Source organism: Lissotriton vulgaris, chromosome 6 (genome assembly GCF_964263255.1).
Source record: "Lissotriton vulgaris chromosome 6, aLisVul1.2, whole genome shotgun sequence".
NCBI classification, from domain to species: Eukaryota; Metazoa; Chordata; class Amphibia; order Caudata; family Salamandridae; genus Lissotriton; species Lissotriton vulgaris.
The window spans coordinates 1,557,663,395-1,557,683,244 of NC_141694.1; the positions used below are offsets into that span (position 1 = coordinate 1,557,663,395).

Below are 19,850 nucleotides of genomic sequence, written 5' to 3' on the forward strand. Positions count from 1 at the left end.
TGGACACCTGGAGACACATACATGGTGACAAGAGGGAATTCACCTATCTTTCGGCGGTACATGCTCATTGTCAAATGTGCTGGTTGCCTTGTTTTCTTTAAAAAAGTCAATTGCTGTCATTTAACTGTGTAATGTGACATTGCAGGAACTCTGGAGTATAGAGCCATGCGCCTATGGTGTAAATTGACAAATAAAGTTTCTTTAAACATTTTTTATAATTACCATTTCCTGAGATGCAAAATTAGGACTTGTACACTCAGCCGAAAAATAGGAAAAGTCGTAAGTGAAGGTCTTCACACGTTCCCTTCCCAAATCTCCAGAGACTCCATCTGGCATCTAATGAAGAGAAAAAAGTAAAATAGGTTTTTAATTTAGTGACAAACGCATCACATACAGCTAGATTCATGAAGCATTTTTGCGGGCGCAAACGGTGCGAATCGCAGAATTTGGCCGTTTGCGCCCGCAAAAATGGCATTTGGAATTCATCAATGGGTCATGAACTCGCAATTTGAAAAATCGCAAAAAATTGCGATTTTTCAAATTGCGATCGCATTAAAGGAATCTCAATTTGAGATTCCTTAAATTCTATTAATGAACCATTAATAAATTGCGATTTCGCAATTTTTTGCCGCTAATTACCGCAAATTCTGACTTCGTGGTAAATAGCGAAAACTGAAAAAAATGCACTTTTGTGCATTTTTCTAAGTTGTATGTTACACACACACAAGTCCTTTGGACATGTGTGTGTGCAACATAAGTCTAAATTTACATTTCAGGGGTGCTACAGGGTGTCCTTTGGACACCCCTAGCACCCTTGAAATCGCATCCTTATTTGCGATTAGCAAATTGCTAATCGCAAATAAGTAAAGTGTAGGAATCGCAATTTATTTTGCGATTCCTACATGAATCCCGTTTTGCGAGTCTGTAATAGCGATTCCTTATTATTCGCTATTACAGACTCGCAAAACATGCCGATGATGAATCGGGCTGTTAGTTTTGCATTCCTCCCCTCTTTTGTGGAAGGGGTAGGGACAAGTATGGCTACTACTAGGCATACAAGTCTACATTTGGGAAACTTTTGTCCGTAAATTTACCTGCATATATGACTTGTAACACCAATCCATAGCAGTATCCAATAAAGCACACTACTGGTCTGATGAAAAGGGTGCAGCAAATTCACAAACGGTTGCAAAGCCATTTGCAGCCCCGCCAAGTGAATTTACAATGCCCTTCTGTGTACAGGGATTTGTAACTGCCATTAAGAACGTGCACACTGGTAGAAATACCCCGAGACTGTTGAGGGAAAAGGGGCAGCAAAGGAGTATTCATCCCCCGTGCAACTCACAATGAAACGCACAACTGATTATGTGGTTGCAAAATATTAACTTGCGGCAGCCTACCCAGTGCACATAGAGGTGATTAGTAAAATGTAAGCGGTCGATTACGGACATCTCACTCAGTGTATGTTAAGGCATTGGAATAAGCAGACAGAAGTCCCACGAACCGCTGCATACTTCCAGACATCCCGTTCAGAAATGTGTGCCACTTGTGACTGACATCTGCCTCATTATGGTAGCAAAGTCCTCCTGTTCCCAATGACAGAATGTAGGTCTGCCATCCCACTGAGACTTCTTCCCAAGAATGAGCTACTGTTGTAAATGAGGTGTAGACCGGATTCACGCCGCACTAGTATTAATGAGACTAAAATCCAATAACAGACCAATCAGAATTAATGAGGCAGGCGGTTTGCGCCTCACTGCGACCAGTCCTTCCGTGCTGGAAAGGATGAAAATATCCTTTGCAGTGCAAAGGGTTTGAATGACCACATTAGAACAAAGTGCTGCGCTGTGGGAAGCCTCTTGCAACATCAGGGCCTACATCTCAAGAGTATCACAACATCCTTTCTGAAGTTAGACTCGCCAAAATGAAAAAGTTACTCCCCTTCGGTAACAATATATCTGTAAGAAACATTAGTTAGTGTTAGATTCCTTACCTTAGAATATTCCCAGGCATCAGAATGGATCCGGAAAGTTTTCACTAGTAGTACCTCTGCGCGTCAGTAGTTGGCGTCGTGCGGATCCCCGTCCGTCGCTGGCGTCATATGCACTGAGATGACGTCACAGAGACTACTTAGGTGCCACCCATGCGCGCTGATGTCAGTTCTGCATACGACTTTCAGCGCCAGGAACGCAGAGCCATGCAAGACACTGACCGCTGGTGCATAAAACTAGGGCCCTCAAAGGGATGACCATAACCCTAGAAATCAGTTCGCAGAACGGGGAGGATGGGTGGGGCGGTAAGGAATCCAACACTAACTAATGTTTCTTACAGATATATCCTTACCGAAGGTAAGTAACTTGTGCATCTGAAAGAAACACGTTAGTGTTAGATTCTTGACCTTAGAATTGATACCCCAGCAATACCAACCCCGGTGGTGGGTCTGCGAACTAAGATCACATCAGAAAATCCTGGAGAACAGAACGGCCAAATAAGCCGTCTCTCAGACTCTTCCGGAGGAATCGGTTGACGTTCTGGAGGTCCAAGATGGGACGCAGACCCCCTTTGTCCTTCTTGAGGATCAGAAAGTAGTGGGAATAACAACTACTCCCTACTTCTGGCCCAGGGTCGCACTCGATGGCCCCTTTGGCCAAGAGAGTTGTGACTTCATGCTGGAGAAATGCCAAGTGTTCCCCCAACATGTGGCGGTACTGAGGTGGCATGGCTAGAGGGGTGGACTGAAAGGGAAGGGAGTAACCCTTACGGATGATATGCAACACCCACTTGTCCGATGTTATAGCATACCAGTGGGGGCAGACTGGCGTGGGGTGCCCCCCAAAGCTCGATTAGGAAGGTTTGAAGGTAGAAGCAGCGGGGGCGGAGATGGACTGACCCCCACGCTGATTCCCAGACCCGCCCCTGCGGAAACCGCGTCCGCGCCGGTGCTGGTTCTGCACAGGCTTGCTGAAGGAACCTGCCTGGGCGCCCCTTCCGTGGCCACAAAAGGAACAACAAGCATTTACAATGCAACGGTCTCGCCTTTGAAAAAGTTAGAGCTATTGGCATTGTAAATGACAACATTTTTATTTATGTGTTGGTTTTGAAAACAGATAAATAAATGGCACTGTCATTTACAATGCCAATAGCTTAATTTCTCGCAAATGCCACACACAGACCACACAAAGTCCCACACACATACATACCTACAGAGCCACACGCAGAGCAACACACACAGAGCCACACACACACATACACAGAGCCACATACACAGCCACACACACACACACACAGCTACAGACACACACTAAGTCCATCCACCTAGCCACCACTCAATTCCATTCATCCACTGACTCCATCCACCCAACCACACCTTGTCAGGGGTAGTAAGCACTATATAAATACAGTTACAAAACAATACATAAAACGAACTTGTGCAAGTACATGACAGCCTGCGCGACACTGCTTGCGCAGTGAACGCCAGGCTTCGACCTAAAAAGTAAAGTTCATTAAGCGCCCTCAGATCAAAGGGCTCCCACTCCTCCCACCGTCGCCGGGAATCTAATTAAAAAGTGGACAGCTGGTCGAAAAGGCACAGTCAGCACCTTTTGGGGTGGGTGATCGGGGGCTGTAGGGTTTCCAGCCACAGCGGTGTTCAGTTCTCATTTAAACATATCTCAGTGAGGGGGGGGATGCTTCAAGGAGGGGTCGGTAGTCAGAGTTAACCAGTGTTCCCATGTTAATGGTGGAACATTCAGCAATTCCTGTGTTTGTTTGTTTTTTAACCGAAACAGCACTTTGTGAGCTGGGATCTATCGCCAATCCTGCTTAAATAAAAAAGAAAACGTGGAAACATATGCTTCATAATGCCAAGTGCTATGGGTTAATAAAAATGACAAAAAGTAATTTCCCAACGAGGTCACTTGGTAGCTGTGAATAAGTCCACCCCGTAGCTGGGTTTGGGGTGGTACTGCTTTGAATGATGGTTCTGGTGGCCTAGGGTTGCCTTACTGCTTTGAGTGTGGTTTAGGGTTGAGGTGCTTGCAGTGTCCACCACCTGTGGCAGTCCCTAGGCCAACTGGCCTTGTTGGGGCTAGGACACCCTGTGTCCCAGTGTCAGGGGGGGCCTAAACGTGGCAGCTGCCCACTAAGTGCTGGGCAGCTGTAACAACAATGATGTGGCCAACGTGGGAGCCTCACAGGCTCTGAACAAAGGAAATGCCCCCTGAGCCTCGTGGGCTCTAAAAACAACTGTGGCGCCTGGAGCCTCCCGGGGCTCGAAGACAAATGGGGCGCTGTGAGCCTCTCGGGGCTCCTCAACAAAACGTGGGGCCAGGTGGGAGCCTCGCAGGCTCAAGAAATGAGTGGGCCCTTTGGAGCCTCGCTGGGCTCTAGAACTAAGATCTGCCTCTGAGCCTCTCGTGGGCTGGAATTAACAATGCCCGCTGGAGCGTCCCGCTGCCTCTTGGGGCCGCTCCGTCACCACCGGAATGCCGCCTGAGCCTGTCGGGGCTCTTCAATAATTTGGGCCTGGTCGGGAAAGTCCCGCTCGGGGGACACGGCATTAGGTAAGGCCCCACGGGCCTCTTAGCACACACACTCGCACTGGAGGGGAGGGGCGGGCACCGGCAATGTGCCCCGACGCCCCCCTCTCCTTTTCGGCCACTCACCGGAACGGCGGACTTTGGTTGCGGCTGGAGGCCGCCTCGCTGCTATCTTCACCGGCGGGACTCGAGGAAGCCTCGCTCCACTGTGGCACTCCTCCAGCGGCCGCTCTTCGGCCGGTATACTCCGGGGCTCTCCCTCGCTCCTGGGAGCCCCGGGGGGAAGCTCCTTAGTCTTCCCGTCATCTCGTCGTCTCGTCCCCGGCCTGCCTGACTTCCTATGCTGAGGGCCGTCAATGGCATAGGAAGTCCCTTGGCAGGGAGGCGGGCACAGCGCCTCCTTAGCGATCTCCGAGCCAGCAGCGGTGAAACACGGGCTCCCTCTTCAAGCTAATTATAAAGCGAGGTGGGCACTCGCTGGGGGCAGCAATCCAGGGGGCCAATGCCGGGTGGGCACCGGCTAAAACAAATAAAGCGCTCCCAGGCTCTAAAGCAAAAATAAAGCGCTCCCAGCGCTCGTGGCACAATTACAGCGCCCCTAGGCGCTATGAGGAAAAAGCAAAGCGCTCCCAGGCGCTAGGAGGCCAAAAGAAACCGACATCGGCCAGCGGCCTCAGTGCGCAGCCCACTCCTGCAAAAGCCACGAACAAATTATCAAAACATGCCGTCCCCCCCCAAAAAAAAAACACCCGCCCACCGCCACATGACATTTGCAATGGGGCAGAGCAAGAAGAAATCACCGGAACGCCCACGAATCTGCTCCGAGAATTACGGACAGGTCTCTCTTCCAATGGCTAGCCTCCATTTATGGAGCTAGCCAATGGAAGAGAGAGGCGGGTGAAAGCCCCTTACTGAAAAACATAAGATTTCGCCTGCGCGAAACAGCTGCGCAGTGAACGCCAGGCGAAACCTAAATACCAGGAGTGGCTGTGCTTTTCGTGGAATGATCTAAGGACCTAAGGACTTGGCCGTGGCCCGCGAGTCCTTAAAACGCTCCAGCGCACTGGCTTTATCGCCAAACAGGCGAGTGCCATCAAAGGGCATGTCCATGAGTGAGCTTTGGACATCTGGTGAGAACCCGGTAGATCTTAACCAGGCATGGCGACGAAGTGCCACAGTTGTAGAAACTACCCTACCTAGTGAGTCGTGGTATCCAAACCACACCAAATGGTGAACTTAACCGCATCTTTACCCTCAGCAACAGCTTGGGAGAACACAGTTTGGATCTCTTCAGGGCACTGAGGCAACACTTGTGCAACTGTATTCCACAGAGAGTGGGAATAGCGGCCCAATAGGCATACAGTGTTTACAGACCGCAGCCCTAAGCTGGCCGAAGACAGCAACCGCATGCCGAACTGTTCCAGCTTCTTAGAGTCCTTATCCGGCGGAGCTGTGGGAAAGGCACTCTTGGACGTCGAAGCTTGGATGACCAGGCTCTCGGGCGTAGGATGAGTGGTCAGAAAGGCAGGGCCCGGCCGGCGCCGGGCAATGACGTCTGGCGACGTTGTTATCTACAGGGGCCCCTGTGGCTGGCTGCGACCAAGTGCCCAGTAAGACGTCAGTGAGGGCATCATTAAATGCAGCAGGGGCTCCGATGAAGTGGACGCCGTCTGGGGCACCTCAGTGAGGAGATTTGTGTTTAGGCCCACCGTAGGGAGATCAAGGTTGAGGACCTCAGCTGCCCGACGGAGCACCACCGCGTATGAAGCGCCCGCCTCCATGGTAGGCAGGGGAGAGGCAAACCCAGGGTCAGAGGAGACATCAAGGCAGCCGGCCTCCTCTAACTTGTCTGCCCAATTCTGCTCAATCACACTGACGAGCAAGAGGGTCCTCGGACCCCTCCCAGTCGTCCTCCACCTCCGCCATACGAGGTACAGACCGCGGCGGCAGGGCAAGGACAAAATTGTCCTGCAACCTGGGCAGAGCCGGAACAAATGGCATCCACTGCGGCGCCGGAGGGTGGTGCTGGGGCTGGAGCTGGCAGCGTGGGACCTTGTGGTGCCGTGGCTGGAGCCAGCGGAGCAGGATCCTACGGCGCATGGGCCGGAGCTGCCGACGAAGGCTCGACAGGATCCTGACACGGGACCGCGGGGCCCAAGGGCGCGCCGGCGGGAGCCTGAGGCCTAAATGGGCGGTCCATGGTAGCAAGAAATTCTTGCACCTGTGCGGGAGTAGCCGACGGACCCGGAAATGGTGAGTAGGCCGCGGGAGACGATTATCAGAAACAAACCTACCGACAGAAGGAGCCAGTTTGTAGAGCCCTCCAGGGTCGCGCTGCTACAGAGAGGCCTGCCTGTTGTTCTGCCTGTCCCCCCCCCCCCCGCCGCCACTCACCGGAACATCTGCGACTGCCGAGAAGGGGGGACTACATTGACCACAAACCCTGTTGCGACCATCCCGCCTGCCCACGCCCACCTAAGCGATTCAGAAAAGGGGGTGGTGGTGAACAGAGTGTCCGAATTAAGCAGACCACTCTTACCCAGTCCAAAGATCAGGGCTTGATCCATCACCATTTTTTAGGTCACTGCACCATCCCAGCTCAGAACCTGGCTACATGCAAATTAGTCTGTTCCTGTCCCAGTGCATGATGGGAACAGGGCAAACCAAACTACCAAGCCAATTCTTATACTGGGAAGGAAACAAGCTTCTGGGGACAGGTTTCTGGCATTTCAGCCGTCGTCGGCCCGGCTTGCTTAAATCCTGATGGTGCAGTGAGCAAGGGACTCATGTCTGAGTATACCCTGCCACACCTATAGTGGCCAAAAACGATTCAGAAAAGGGGGTGGTGATCAACAGAGTGTCCGAATTAAGCAGACCACTCTTACCCAGTCCAAAGATCAGGGCTTGATCCATCACCGTTTTTTAGCTCACTGCACCATCACAGCTCAGAACCTGGCTACATGCAAATTAGTCTGTTCCTGTCCCAGTGCATGATGGGAACAGGGCAAACCAAACTACCAAGCCAATTCTTATACTGGGAAGGAAACAAGCTTCCGGGGACCAGTTTCTGGCATTTCAGCCGTCGTCGGCCCGGCTTGCTTGAATCCTGATGGTGCAGTGAGCGTGGAAGGGTATACTCAGATGTGAGTCCCTTGCTCATTGCACCATCAGGATTCAAGCAAGACGGGCCGAATACGGCTGTAATGCCAGAAACCGGTCCCCGGAAGCTTGTTTCCTTCCCAGTATAAGAATTGGCTTGGTAGTTTGGTTTGCGCTGTTCCCATCATGCACTGGGACAGGAAGAGACTAATTTGCATGTAGCCAGGTTCTGAGCTGGGATTGTGCAGTGAGCTAAAAAACGGTGATGGATCAAGCCCTGATCTGTTGACTGGGTATGAGTGTTCTGTTTAATTCAGATACTCTGTCCATTACCACCCCCTTTTCTGAATCGTTTTGTCCACCATAAGCGTGGAAGGGTATACTCAGATGTGAGTCCCTTGCTCATTGCACCATCAGGATTCAAGCAAGCCGGGCCGAAGACGGCTGTAATGCCAGAAACCGGTCCCCGGAAGCTTGTTTCCTTCCCAGTATAAAAATTGGCTTGGTAGTTTGGTCTGCCCTATTCCCATGATGCACTGGGCCAGGGACAGACTAATTTGCATATAGCCAGGTTCTGAGCTGGGATGGTGCAGTGAGCTAAAAAACGGTGATGGATCAAGCCCTGATCTGTTGACTGGGTATGAGTGTTCTGTTTAATTCAGATACTCTGTCCATCACCACCCCCTTTTCTGAATCACGCCCACCTAAGCGCCAGGAGGCGCACAAAAGGACCATGTTATCTACGCCCTGCGGGATGCGCCGCGGGCGAAACCCGGGCAAAAGGCGGGCCGCCTGTGGCCGTCCGGGGCCGGACGAGGCTGGGGTGGGACCCCCCCTTATATATTTTATTTCGCTGATGTACTAACTCTGGACACAAACCTTACAGTAAGAACGTATTAACTGTAAATGAACTTTGAAATATATGTAATTAAATCGTTCATAATACTCACCTTCTAACGAGCATTGTTGCCAGGTAGGCTGTTTGATCCACCCCACAGTCTCATTAAGAGCAATAATGACTGCACGACCAACTAAGGGTAGAAACTCTCTGGGGGGTGGACTAAATAAAGGGACGATCGACCACTTTTTAACTAAGGCGGCTTCAAAAATTGATCATGAGATAGCGATTGCTGAACACCGTCTGTCATTAGAATTAGCAAATAGAAATTCTTCCCTGGGCTCTATAGTTACAGTTCCATCCCCGCCGCCACAACCCACTCAAGTAACCTTGACAGATGATCTTAGTATCCCACTGCTTCTGTAAGATTGTATTACATCTCTGATCTTAAGTAGAGGGGTACGAGCAAGCAATGATGGTCTTGACATCTCCCTAGAACTATTAATAGAGGAACTCCCAAACCCTCCAGAAAAAATTATAACATCAAGAACCAATAATTTAAAGATAAGACAATCAGGACAGGTTCGCACGTCAAAGAGAAAAAGGGGTGGAGCATGTAATCAGGGTAGACCCCAAAAACAGCCAAAAATCATCACAGCCCCTTAAAAGCCAAAGGAACCCCTGTACTTTGATTCAAATGATCTGATGAAAAACCTTGAGCATCTAGTAAAATCACTACTCTTACCCCTTACAGAAAGAGTTAAGAGGATATCTGACCAGCTAAACATCTTGGCTGAAACTACCACTCAAAATGCCAACCTCATACAGCAACTGCTGACAACTAAACAACTCATTCCCCCTGACGGTCAGCTATCGGGGGATGTTCACAACTCAAGAGAAACATTAGAATCCCTACCTATTGCAAAAGAGCCTAAACCGATTCCTTTAGTAACAGATAGTACCCATAAAATAAACACGGGATCAAATGAAACCATTCCTACAAAAATATCTGAAGATTTAAACATTCCTCCCAATAGAGAATACCCTATGACAAAAACTTTAAGGACGGCTCTCTGCCGCCCCCTACGTCATAATTCCTACCAGCGTTCCAGAACTTCCAGCAGGGAAAAGGGAATCTTATCTGGAATTAAAAAATAAGGCCATACACTGGCTGATAAACAACAGACCCTTGCCACCCAACATAAATGGCGAAATCATTTTTGCGAGAACACTGGCATGGGTTGGCCATGGACCAAAGGACATTGCGGGCGATATCCTGATTGTAAACTTTAGGGATCGGAGGGCAGTGGCTCACATCACGGACTGGTATGTTGAGAGAGGCAGCGAGGGCATATCCACCCGAGATCTGAGCTATTTCTACCCTCAACCCTTAGTCACCGGGAGGTTCCCCAGACAACCCAGCAAGATGAGGAATAACCTTACCCCCTTTTCATCAGTTTTAACACCCTCGTTTTATAGTAGGCAGGAGGCATATTACCCGCGACCCATTTATAGAAATAGGTCTCTTCCACAACATTATATGAGAGCACAGAGGTCCGCTTATATCCCGCCCTGGTCTCTTCCCTTATACAATCACTATGAGGCTTTAACTTCCCTTGACGAACAGGATTGAAATAGGGGGGAAAATAGGGCGCACACATTAACTTTGAACCTCCCAGCTCTACTACCGGTTAACTCAAACAAACACCAGAGTCCACTTCCTTGTAAGGAATCCCTCGATAACTGGAGAGGAGAGGAACAGGAAGTAGGGTTTACACTTGGGCCGGATATTTCCATATCCCAAAAATCTTCACATGAGAAAAGATTTGACCTGACGCCCGAGGAAGAGCAATCGCCTCCTTCCCTGATGATAAATATAAGTGAAACAACTGATACTGCTACCACCCTTCAGATGGGAAAAACTAATTTAAATTTCATATCCTGGAATGTTGCAGGGTTAGCTAGCAAAATCTCCTTTCAACCTTGGTTAGATGCTGTCCAAAATTATGATGTAATCTGCCTCCAAGAAACATGGGCAGCGGAGGAATTACACATAATTGGTTATCAGACCCTCCATACGCCTGCTATTACAACTACCCAAGGTAGAAATAAAGGGGGTCTTACTACATATGTTTCTACGGCAGCAGAAATTAAAATTTTAAAGTTTATATCTACAGATCACTTTCAGATTCTGACCATGAGCGGTGGCCGTGCTAAAAACATGACCATAGTAAATTTTTATAATAATATCCCCAAAAATAATGTGGATGAAGTAATGAACAATCTCAAGAGTAGTCTATGTATCATTCAGGACCACTCACGCGGCGAAATGGTTTACATCTGGTTGGGAGACTTTAATTGTACTATTTGTCCATATGGTTCGTCGGACATGTGCGGTCTAGCCGAACATAAAGAGGACTCTCCCACCCATTTCATCCATTCAAAACTTGGAAATGTCCTTAATGATATGTTATTCTATTTTAACTTGTCTTACATTAATGAAATATGCTCCCCACCCATCCCCTTTTGCCATACTTTCAATGGCAGGGGATGTCATTCAACGATTGATTTTACTCTCTTAACTGTCTCCCATGCAACTTTGATCTCCTCATGGGAAACCCCCTCCGTTACTTTTTAGTGACCACTATCCCATTTGCTTTACCTTAAAATTCAGAGGGCAAACTAAGATTTCAAAAGAGAAAATTGCATATCTCCCGCCAGTTAAATTAGCTGCTTTCAATGGATATACGTTAAAATGGAACAAAGTGAATCCAGCTGATTTTCTCTTAAAATTGGATTTGACTTGTCATGCAGACCTACTTGTCTGCTTATCTCGCACAGAGGAACCATTCAAAGTCATGGGCTCCTTTATTAAAGTTCAGGGCAAGATGAAGAACCTTTTAACTAAGGAACACCGACTAAACGCCAACAAATTACATGGTTGGTTTGACAAAAGCTGTACCAAAGCATACTCCTCCTTGAAAAGGGCTTTTCCTACATTACCTAGATCCTCCCTTACGATTCGGCTAGCCAGGAAACAATATAAAGAAGCCATTAAACTTAGGAAGGACCAACTGAAAAAGGAGGCTTGGTCAACTCTATGTGATGCCTCCAAAAGCAGGGATAATATTGCTTTCTGGAAAATTGTCAATACCCCATATTTAACAAACAAAGATGTAGATATCATAGATCAGGCTATTAATGGGGAAATATGGGTAAACCACTTTACACATCTCTATGATACTGTGACCCCCCCAGAAAATGCAAATTCCAGTGTAGGCCTCCCAAATATCCAGTCTGATAACTTACCACCTACAGTGTTTCCGCTGGATATCATTTTTAACTATCGGGAGGTTTTAAAAGCTATCAGCGACAGCCGTTCTGGTAAAGCTCATGGCCCAGATGGAGTCCCAATAGACGTATATAAAAATGAAATTGACCTGTGGGCTCCACTATTAACAACTGTTCTAAATAAAGTAAATCAGCAGGGGCTCATTCCCTCTTGGACGGAAGCTATAGTGGTCCCTATTTTTAAAAAGGGAAATCGAAATGATCCTACCGGCTACCGCCCGATCTCATTGCTTGATGCATTAATGAAAGTAGCAGGTAGAATAGTGCTACACAGGATTCAAACATGGGCTGAGGAAAATGACATTATATCAAACCTCCAATACGGTTTCAGAACGGGGAAGGGCACAATAAAGCAGGGTTTAAATCTCGCAATGACAATATCGAAGTATACTCAGGCCAAGAAGGGGCATCTTTTCATTGCCTTTGTTGCCTTGAGCTCTGCTTTCGATTGCGTCAACCATAATTTTTTATGGGAAATATTAACAGACATGGGTTTGGATAACCAAATCCTACAGTTCATTAAATAACTCTATAGGGGAGCTGGCGCTAGGGCCCGTTACACCAGATTGGGTGAGTGTTCAGAAAAATTCCCCATCAAGAGGGGTGTGAGACAGGGGTGCATTCTTGCCCCCCTTCCCTTCACACTTCATATAAACTTAATAAGTCAATACCTTAGGGAATCCCAACACGATCATCCAACTATATTGGGAATACCAACCCAACTTTTTTTTATATGCGGATGGCGCTGCCATTATGTCCCGTACCAGGATTGGCCTGCAGAGAGCCGTCCTCAAATTTGCAAACTACATGGCAGAAAGGGGTTTAAAAATCAATATTCCCAAAACATATATAATGTCATGCAGGACAGGGGCAAAGAGGACTCCCTGTTCTATTTTTCTTGATGGTAGGCGGATTGAGTCCACAGACTATCTAGGTATACACTTCGATAGAAGAGGCAGTTGGCAGCCCACTGTGTCAGCTCGACAGCTAGCTTTTTCTAGGACTATAGGTGCCCTGAACCAGTTTGAGGCTAAAATCGGGGGTAGACCAGTGAGAGAGCTGATCCATATTTATAACGTAAAATGCGTTTCTACAGCTGTATATGGATCAGGACTCTGGGGAATGGAAAACGGCCAAAAGATTCAGCGTATTGAAAACCAGTTCATCCGCCATTTATTGGCTGTACCCAAATCAACATCTACCTATTTGGCACATATTGAACTGGGGCTTCACTATATACTGGACATTATTAAAACAGCGCCCATCCTATTATGGCATAAAATCTGGGTCACTCCCGAGACCTCACTAAATTGTGATCTAATTAATGAGTGCCTCAAACTGGAGGGAGTAGGTAATAATAAATGGCTAACCTATGTGAAGAACATGATGACAGAGCTCGGTCACTCTGAATTTTATACTAGCCCACGGACCATGGAACTAGTATCTTGGAAATCCTTGAAAAAAATGGTCATGGACCACCTAAACACTAAGAGGTGGGGTATGGAAAAAACCAAGCATCCGGTCATAAGATACCAACAAATTACTCTATTGGAAGGGCTCCAAAGGTATCTTACGTCTAACCCCAGTTGTTATGACCAAATGCTACTCTCTCATTTTAGGTTTGGCATCTTTTACCGCTGGAGTACCTTCCCTCATGTTAATAATTGGATTATGGAAAATTTAATTTGTCCATGTGAGGATAAATCCTTTCAGTCTAATATCCATTGTGCCTTTTTTTGTAAATTCTATGAAATCCCACGGAGGACTTTTCTGAAACCAATTTTTAAAAAATGGGATATTCGTACCTGTAAACTTGCTTTTATCAGACTGCAGCAACTGGAAAATGACTTTGTAATTCATGCAGTTTCTGGTTTTTTAAAACTTGTCGTGAAATTTCGGTCCACAATGAATTAACCTGTTTTGATTAATCCTACTATTAATTGTGATAATTGATAATTGCTTTGAACTATTTATTATTGGTCATTTTTATAAATGTAATATTTTCTTTTATGATTTTCTTTTAAAAATCGAATAAAGCTCTTTGAATCTGAATCTGAGTAGGCCGCGGGACTCCTGGGCTCCGAAGGAGCCGCAGGGGCAGAACGCTTCTTCAACTTCTTTTTGTGTCATCTCTTACCCGAATCCGAGGGTGAAGACTTGGAGCCCGAGGAGTGATGATGGTGGCCCGCGAGCGTTCTCTGGAGCAGCCCCAGACCGTGAACGGCGCTGGGACGAGTGCCTGACCTCAAGCAGCTTCCGGCGCCGCTCCCTCAAGGCCTTCGAACCATGCCCAGACAGTCCATACAGGACCGAGAGTCGTGGTTGCTCTCCAGGGAGTAGAGACAGGCGTTGTGGGGGTCTGCCACCGGCATATTACGAGAGCAGGCCCCACTAGACTTAAAACCAGTCATCCCTACGTGCACCAGAGTAGACTTACCGGAGACAAAAGTCTCAAAAAGATAGTCAAAAAGTGTCTAAGGTACGTGCTCTAACAGGATCTGCGCTTACTGGCGCGGAAAAAGAAAGAACTGATGTCAGCGTGCATGGGTGGCGCCTAAGTAGTCTCCGTGACATCATCTCGGCGCATACGACGCGCAGAGGTACTGCTAGCGAAAACTTTCCGGATCCAGTCTGACGCCTGGGGATATTCTAAGGTAAAGAATCTAACACTAACGTGTTTCTTTCAGATGCATTTTTCAGCAGTGGCGCTTCAAACACAATTGTCCACCAAAGATGTCAACTACACATTTCAGTGAAAAACATAGAGGGACCTGCTGTGGACCAAAAGGAAAATTGCTTACACTGGTTTGCAGATACAATAAAATAGAAAAGTGGGAGCGAACACTGGTTTAAATGAGTTTCTCTTCCAACTAGGGTGAATATTTAGCTGCGTGTTAATTCTGTTTAGTGGCACTAAAGCATACAAATGTATTAAGACACGAAGTTACATCAAGAAACATTTGCAGCCTGCCCACGAAAAAAGCTTCCACTGCTATGGGTTACGTCACAGCTCATGCTGCTGTAAGTAATGCTGAGCCTGTTCTATGTGAGTCAATGACTAACAAGAAATGTAAATCTTTGCTCTGGCGTTCACGTACCTTAAGGCATCTTCTACAAAAAGACCCAATAGTACCTTCCATCATGTTAATAATTGGACTGAGGAAAATTTAATTTGTCCATGTGATGATAAATCCTTTCAGTCTAATATCCATTGTGCCTTTTTTTGTAAATTCTATGAAATCCCACGGAGGACTTTTCTGAAACCAATTTTTGAAAAATAGGATATTCGTACCTGTAAACTTGCTTTTATCAGACTGTAGCAACTGGAAAATGACTTCGTAATTCATGCAGTTTCCGGTTTTTTAAAACTTGTCGTGAAATTTCGGTCCACAATGAATTAACCTGTTTTGATAAATCCTACTATTAATTGTGATAATTGATAATTGCTTTTAACTATTTATTATTGGTCATTTTTATAAATGTAATGTTTGCTTTCATGATTTTCTTTTAAAAATCGAATAAAGCTCTTTGAATCTGAATCTGAGTAGGCCGCGGGACTCCTGGGCTCCGAAGGAGCCGCAGGGGCGGAACGCTTCTTCAACTTTTTTGTGTCATCTCTTACCCGAATCCGAGGGTGAAGACTTGGAGCCCGAGGAGTGATGATGGTGGCCCGCGACCGTTCTCTGGAGCAGCCTCGGACTGTGAACGGCGCTGGGACGAGTGCCGGACCTCAAGCAGCTTCCGGCGCCACTCCCTCAAGGCCTTCGAACCATGCCCAGACAGTCCATACAGGACCGAGAGTCGTGGTTGCTCTCCAGGGAGTAGAGACAGGCGTTGTGGGGGTCTGCCACCGGCATATTACGACGGCAGGCCCCACTAGACTTAAAACCAGTCATCCCTACGTGCACCAGAGTAGACTTACCAGAGACAAAAGTCTCAAAAAGATAGTCAAAAAGTGTCTAAGGTACGTGCTCTAACAGGATCTGCGCTTACTGGCGCGGAAAAAGAAAGAACTGATGTCAGCGTGCATGGGTGGCGCCTAAGTAGTCTCCGTGACATCATCTCGGCGCATACGACGCGCAGAGGTACTGCTAGCGAAAACTTTCCGGATCCAGTCTGACGCCTGGGGATATTCTAAGGTAAAGAATCTAACACTAACGTGTTTCTTTCAGATGCATTTTTCAGCAGTGGCATTTGAAACACCACACCATTGTCCACCGAAGATGTCAACTACACATTTCAGTGAAAAGCATAGAGGGGCCTGTTGTGACCAAAGGGAAAATTGCTTACACTGCTTTGTAGATACAATAAAATAGAAAAGTGGGAGCGAACACTGGTTTAAATGAGTTTCTCTTCCAACTAGGGTGAATATTTAGCTGCGTGTTAATTCCGTTTAGTGGCACTAAAGCATACAAATGTATTAAGACACGAAGTTACATCAAGAAACATTTGCAGCCTGCCCACGAAAAAAGCTTCCACTGCTATGGGTTACGTCACAGCTCATGCTGCTGTAAATAATGCTGAGCCTGTTCTATGTGAGTCAATGACTAACAAGAAATGTAAATCGTTGCTCTCGCATTCACGTACTTTAAGACATTTTCTACAAAAAGACCCAATTGCGTACACCGACTATTATTTTTGAAAATTCATGAGCATGCGGACAAACTGAATTAGAAAGCACACAAATACAAATAAGCAGATCTCCCCAAGATATCAGCTACAAAGAAGAGAAATAAATGAAATTGCAGTGTGATGGAATTTTTCACTGCCAGGAGGTTAAAGTCAGAAGGTTAAAGACTACAGAACCAGAACAGAGAGGAAGAGAGATGAGCTTTCCACATCTTTAATCTTTAGTGAAGCTCTATTAAAACGTTGTTGGCTGCACGCACAGAAATTGCTTTCCATCTTGACTGCAATTCGTTTTTAACGTACGTGGAAAACAGCATACCTTTTTGGGGATTCATTTAACAGATTTAAAGTGTGTAGACTTAACGAGTTTGGTTTATGTTACACCATCACTTCACACTTTCCACTTACCGGAGTGCAGGTCTAGGGCTACAAGGCCCTCTCTTGATTGCAGAGAGGCAACCATTGCACGAAAAGTGTTCAACTTGTTCATATTGTACTTAACACCAAAAGAAATCGAAAAGCTCTGACAACTGAGGCAGAGGAATCTGATTTCATTTTCTCAGAATCCCACAATGTGCTTCTATAAAACTGTCTCATTTATTTTGCAAACGTAAACGCATTCATTTACAAAGTGCGATTCACAAAGTAAAATAACGTGCCTATGTACCTTATAATTTGTAGTAGGATACCACACTTAGCTAATATAAGTAAACACTCGAGTTAACATTTTGAAATGAAGTTAGCCTAATATTAATATCATTTTGAAAATCGACTTCATACGTTTAAGGCAAAGAAGCCTCATATATGTTCGTAGTTGTTTTGAACAAGATGTTTTCCTTTTTTTCTTCCCATTTGAATGAATGAATGAATGAATGAATGAATGAGGATTCATAGAGCGCGTGTTACCCGGAAGCATCCCAGCGCTAAACCAGCACAGAGAGACCAGTGCGAATACCAGAGAAATAGATAGAAAAGATTAAGGAAAGAGGTGGGTTTTCAAGAGTTTCCGGAAACGCAGATGGCAGGATTCAGCACGTAGTTTCAAGGGGAGGGAATTCCACAGTTTAGCTGTATTAACCGAGAATCGCCGTCCTCCTGTACGTGTCTCTTTTACTCTGGGTACAGTGACCAGACGTTCATGATCTGAACAGAGTGGTCTGTTGGCTTTGTAGGGTACGACTAATTTCTTCAGGATGGGGGGCCCCTTACCCTGCAACAGTTTGTGTGCAATACATAGGGATTTGAATTTTACCCTTTCGCGTATCGGAAGCCAGTGCAGCAGCTTAAGTGCTGGTTTAGCTGACATTCTGACTGAGGTGCCCGTGAGAAGCCGTGCTGCAGCATTCTGGATCTGTTGGAGCTTGTTAAATGTGGTTTCCGGTGCACCAAGGAAGATAGCGTTACTATAATCCAGTCTGGGCAGGATCAGTCCTTGGATAAGCAGCTTCCTAGAAGGCTGTGGAAGAAGTGGCAGAACTTTCCGAGCCGATCGGAGGAGGCCAAAACAGGCTCCCGCCATTTTTTTAGCTTGGGTCTTGAATGAAAGATCCTGTTCCATCCAGACCCCCAGGCTTTTGTTCTCACTTTTTGGGGAGGGGGGCTCCCCCAGACAAGTGGGCCAGATGTTTGGAGGCAGAGTGGACCCTTTATGCCCTAGCAGCATAATTTCGGTCTTAGACCCATTCAGTTTGAGGGAGGAGTCACACATACAGGTATAGATTTTTGATAGGCAGGAGTGAAGGGTGTCCAAGCACTGGGCAGATGCAGCAATTTACCTTAAGTCTTCTGTTCGTGAATACACATTTGTTATATATATTGGGCGACCTATAGTGAGGTTCTGACCGCAAGAAGGAGAAAATGTCATAAAGTGCGTCTCGTGGGAAGTGCAGTCTGTACCAGATTTTCTGCCAGCTGTAATAACTCAAGGACATAGCCATGCATGAACTATTGTAAAAAATAAAAAGGGAAATAAGGGAGTTTACCTGTTCCCAGCTTTTGAAAGAGAATAAGTGGATCCTGAGAATGGGAACGAGCTGATATGTTGCGATTAGTTCTTTGGTTGAATTATATTAGCATGTGTTCCTTACACTAGAGAGGAACTGTCTTGCTTCCTGTCACTCTCACACTTTGGGTGCTAGAGAGATGCTTGCTGACCACCAATAGAGAAAATCATTCTCACCTCTGAAAGCTCCACACTTTGAGTGCAAAGGCTTCATGCACGAGCATACATTTTCTCTCATCAGAAACCTTTATTTGGTGTTCTGAAGCAGACACCATATCCATTTGCCAAACCCACTGTCCTTTCTCGACTTAGCCTTCTTAATTTATATTAGAGGTTTTCCTTTATGGAACACTATTTCTGAATTTTCTCCATTCTTTATATAATTTGACACCAGTAATGTCTTTCCTTGTACTAGAATATCTGCTATTAGACAAGTTACATTTGTAATGATTATACTTAAGATCTAAAAAATCTAGCAGTCAGATCACTTTAATCGGACTAAAATTGTTAACAAAATCCTTTAAATTCATTCCTCTTCTCCCTGTCGTTTTCCTGCGGAGACTGGTGGTTTTATTGGTTATGGTAATTGTCATATTCATCTTGTGCATTTCCTCGTGTTCAAGCCTGTGGCTCGCGCTGGGCTCGTGCCTGCTTGTCTGGTACCACGGCCTGAGCGTTCTCTTGTAAGCGGTTAGAGGCAGTTGGTTCCCGGCACTGCTGGTCGGGTTTTCTTCTATGTTGTAACTCTCGATTAAAGATACAACTCTATGTCAGCAATTCTGTCTCCCGTGCCATCTTTACAACAGTAATACATGTAAATGCTAGCTCCCAGTCACCTCTTCACGTCGACTAACAAAGGTCCATATGACAAGTGGCGGGTTTATATGATTATTATACCCGTAGATTAAAAATCAATTCTTGCTCCGTCAAGTGGTTGCAAAGTGACGTAAGTCACGAGAGAGAAGGAGCTAGAAAGGTCCAGATAATTTAGATCTGACTGGACCTTGCTCCTAGCCAAAACTGCTTATTTCCCTAAAATCTGTGGCCCAGCTTTGAAGGTCAACGGTTTAGGCGGTTCCAAAGGTGTTCTCAGTGATGAAGGTGAGAGTATGCGCCTGCCCGAGGCCACGCAGTGGCCATTAGGAGGGCGGGCTCTTAGTCATGGAGGGCTGTCCCGCCCCCACATGACATAGTACTTCCTCACCCTGGGCAGTCTCCCCTGGTTGGTGGAGACTGTGTAGGTGATTCACGTCCGGGGCGGCTGGGAGGAGCCGGCGGGAGTATTTCTGTCCACTTCCTCGCTGGGGAGGCCTCTTTGCCGCTCCGGACGTCGTTGTAGTTCCATGTTGGGACACTCTTTTAGGACACTCGTGATGCGGGGGTAGTGTCCTCG

The 19,850-nt window shown here is 46.6% G+C and overlaps 1 protein-coding gene across 3 annotated transcripts in view; it reads right to left on the reverse strand.

The window, feature by feature from the left end:
• KIF16B (kinesin family member 16B) overlaps window positions 1–19,850 on the reverse strand; it is a 1,618,961-nt gene that overhangs the window by 1,238,572 nt on the left and 360,539 nt on the right. For all 3 annotated transcript variants that reach the window (XR_015296683.1, XM_086927730.1, XM_086927729.1), the window contains exon 3: window positions 223–336. Coding sequence is in view for 2 of the 3 variants with exons in the window: in XM_086927730.1 (XP_086783856.1) it covers window positions 223–336 (114 nt within the window). In the remaining variant the exon portion in view is untranslated. The remainder of the gene's footprint in view (window positions 1–222; window positions 337–19,850) is intronic.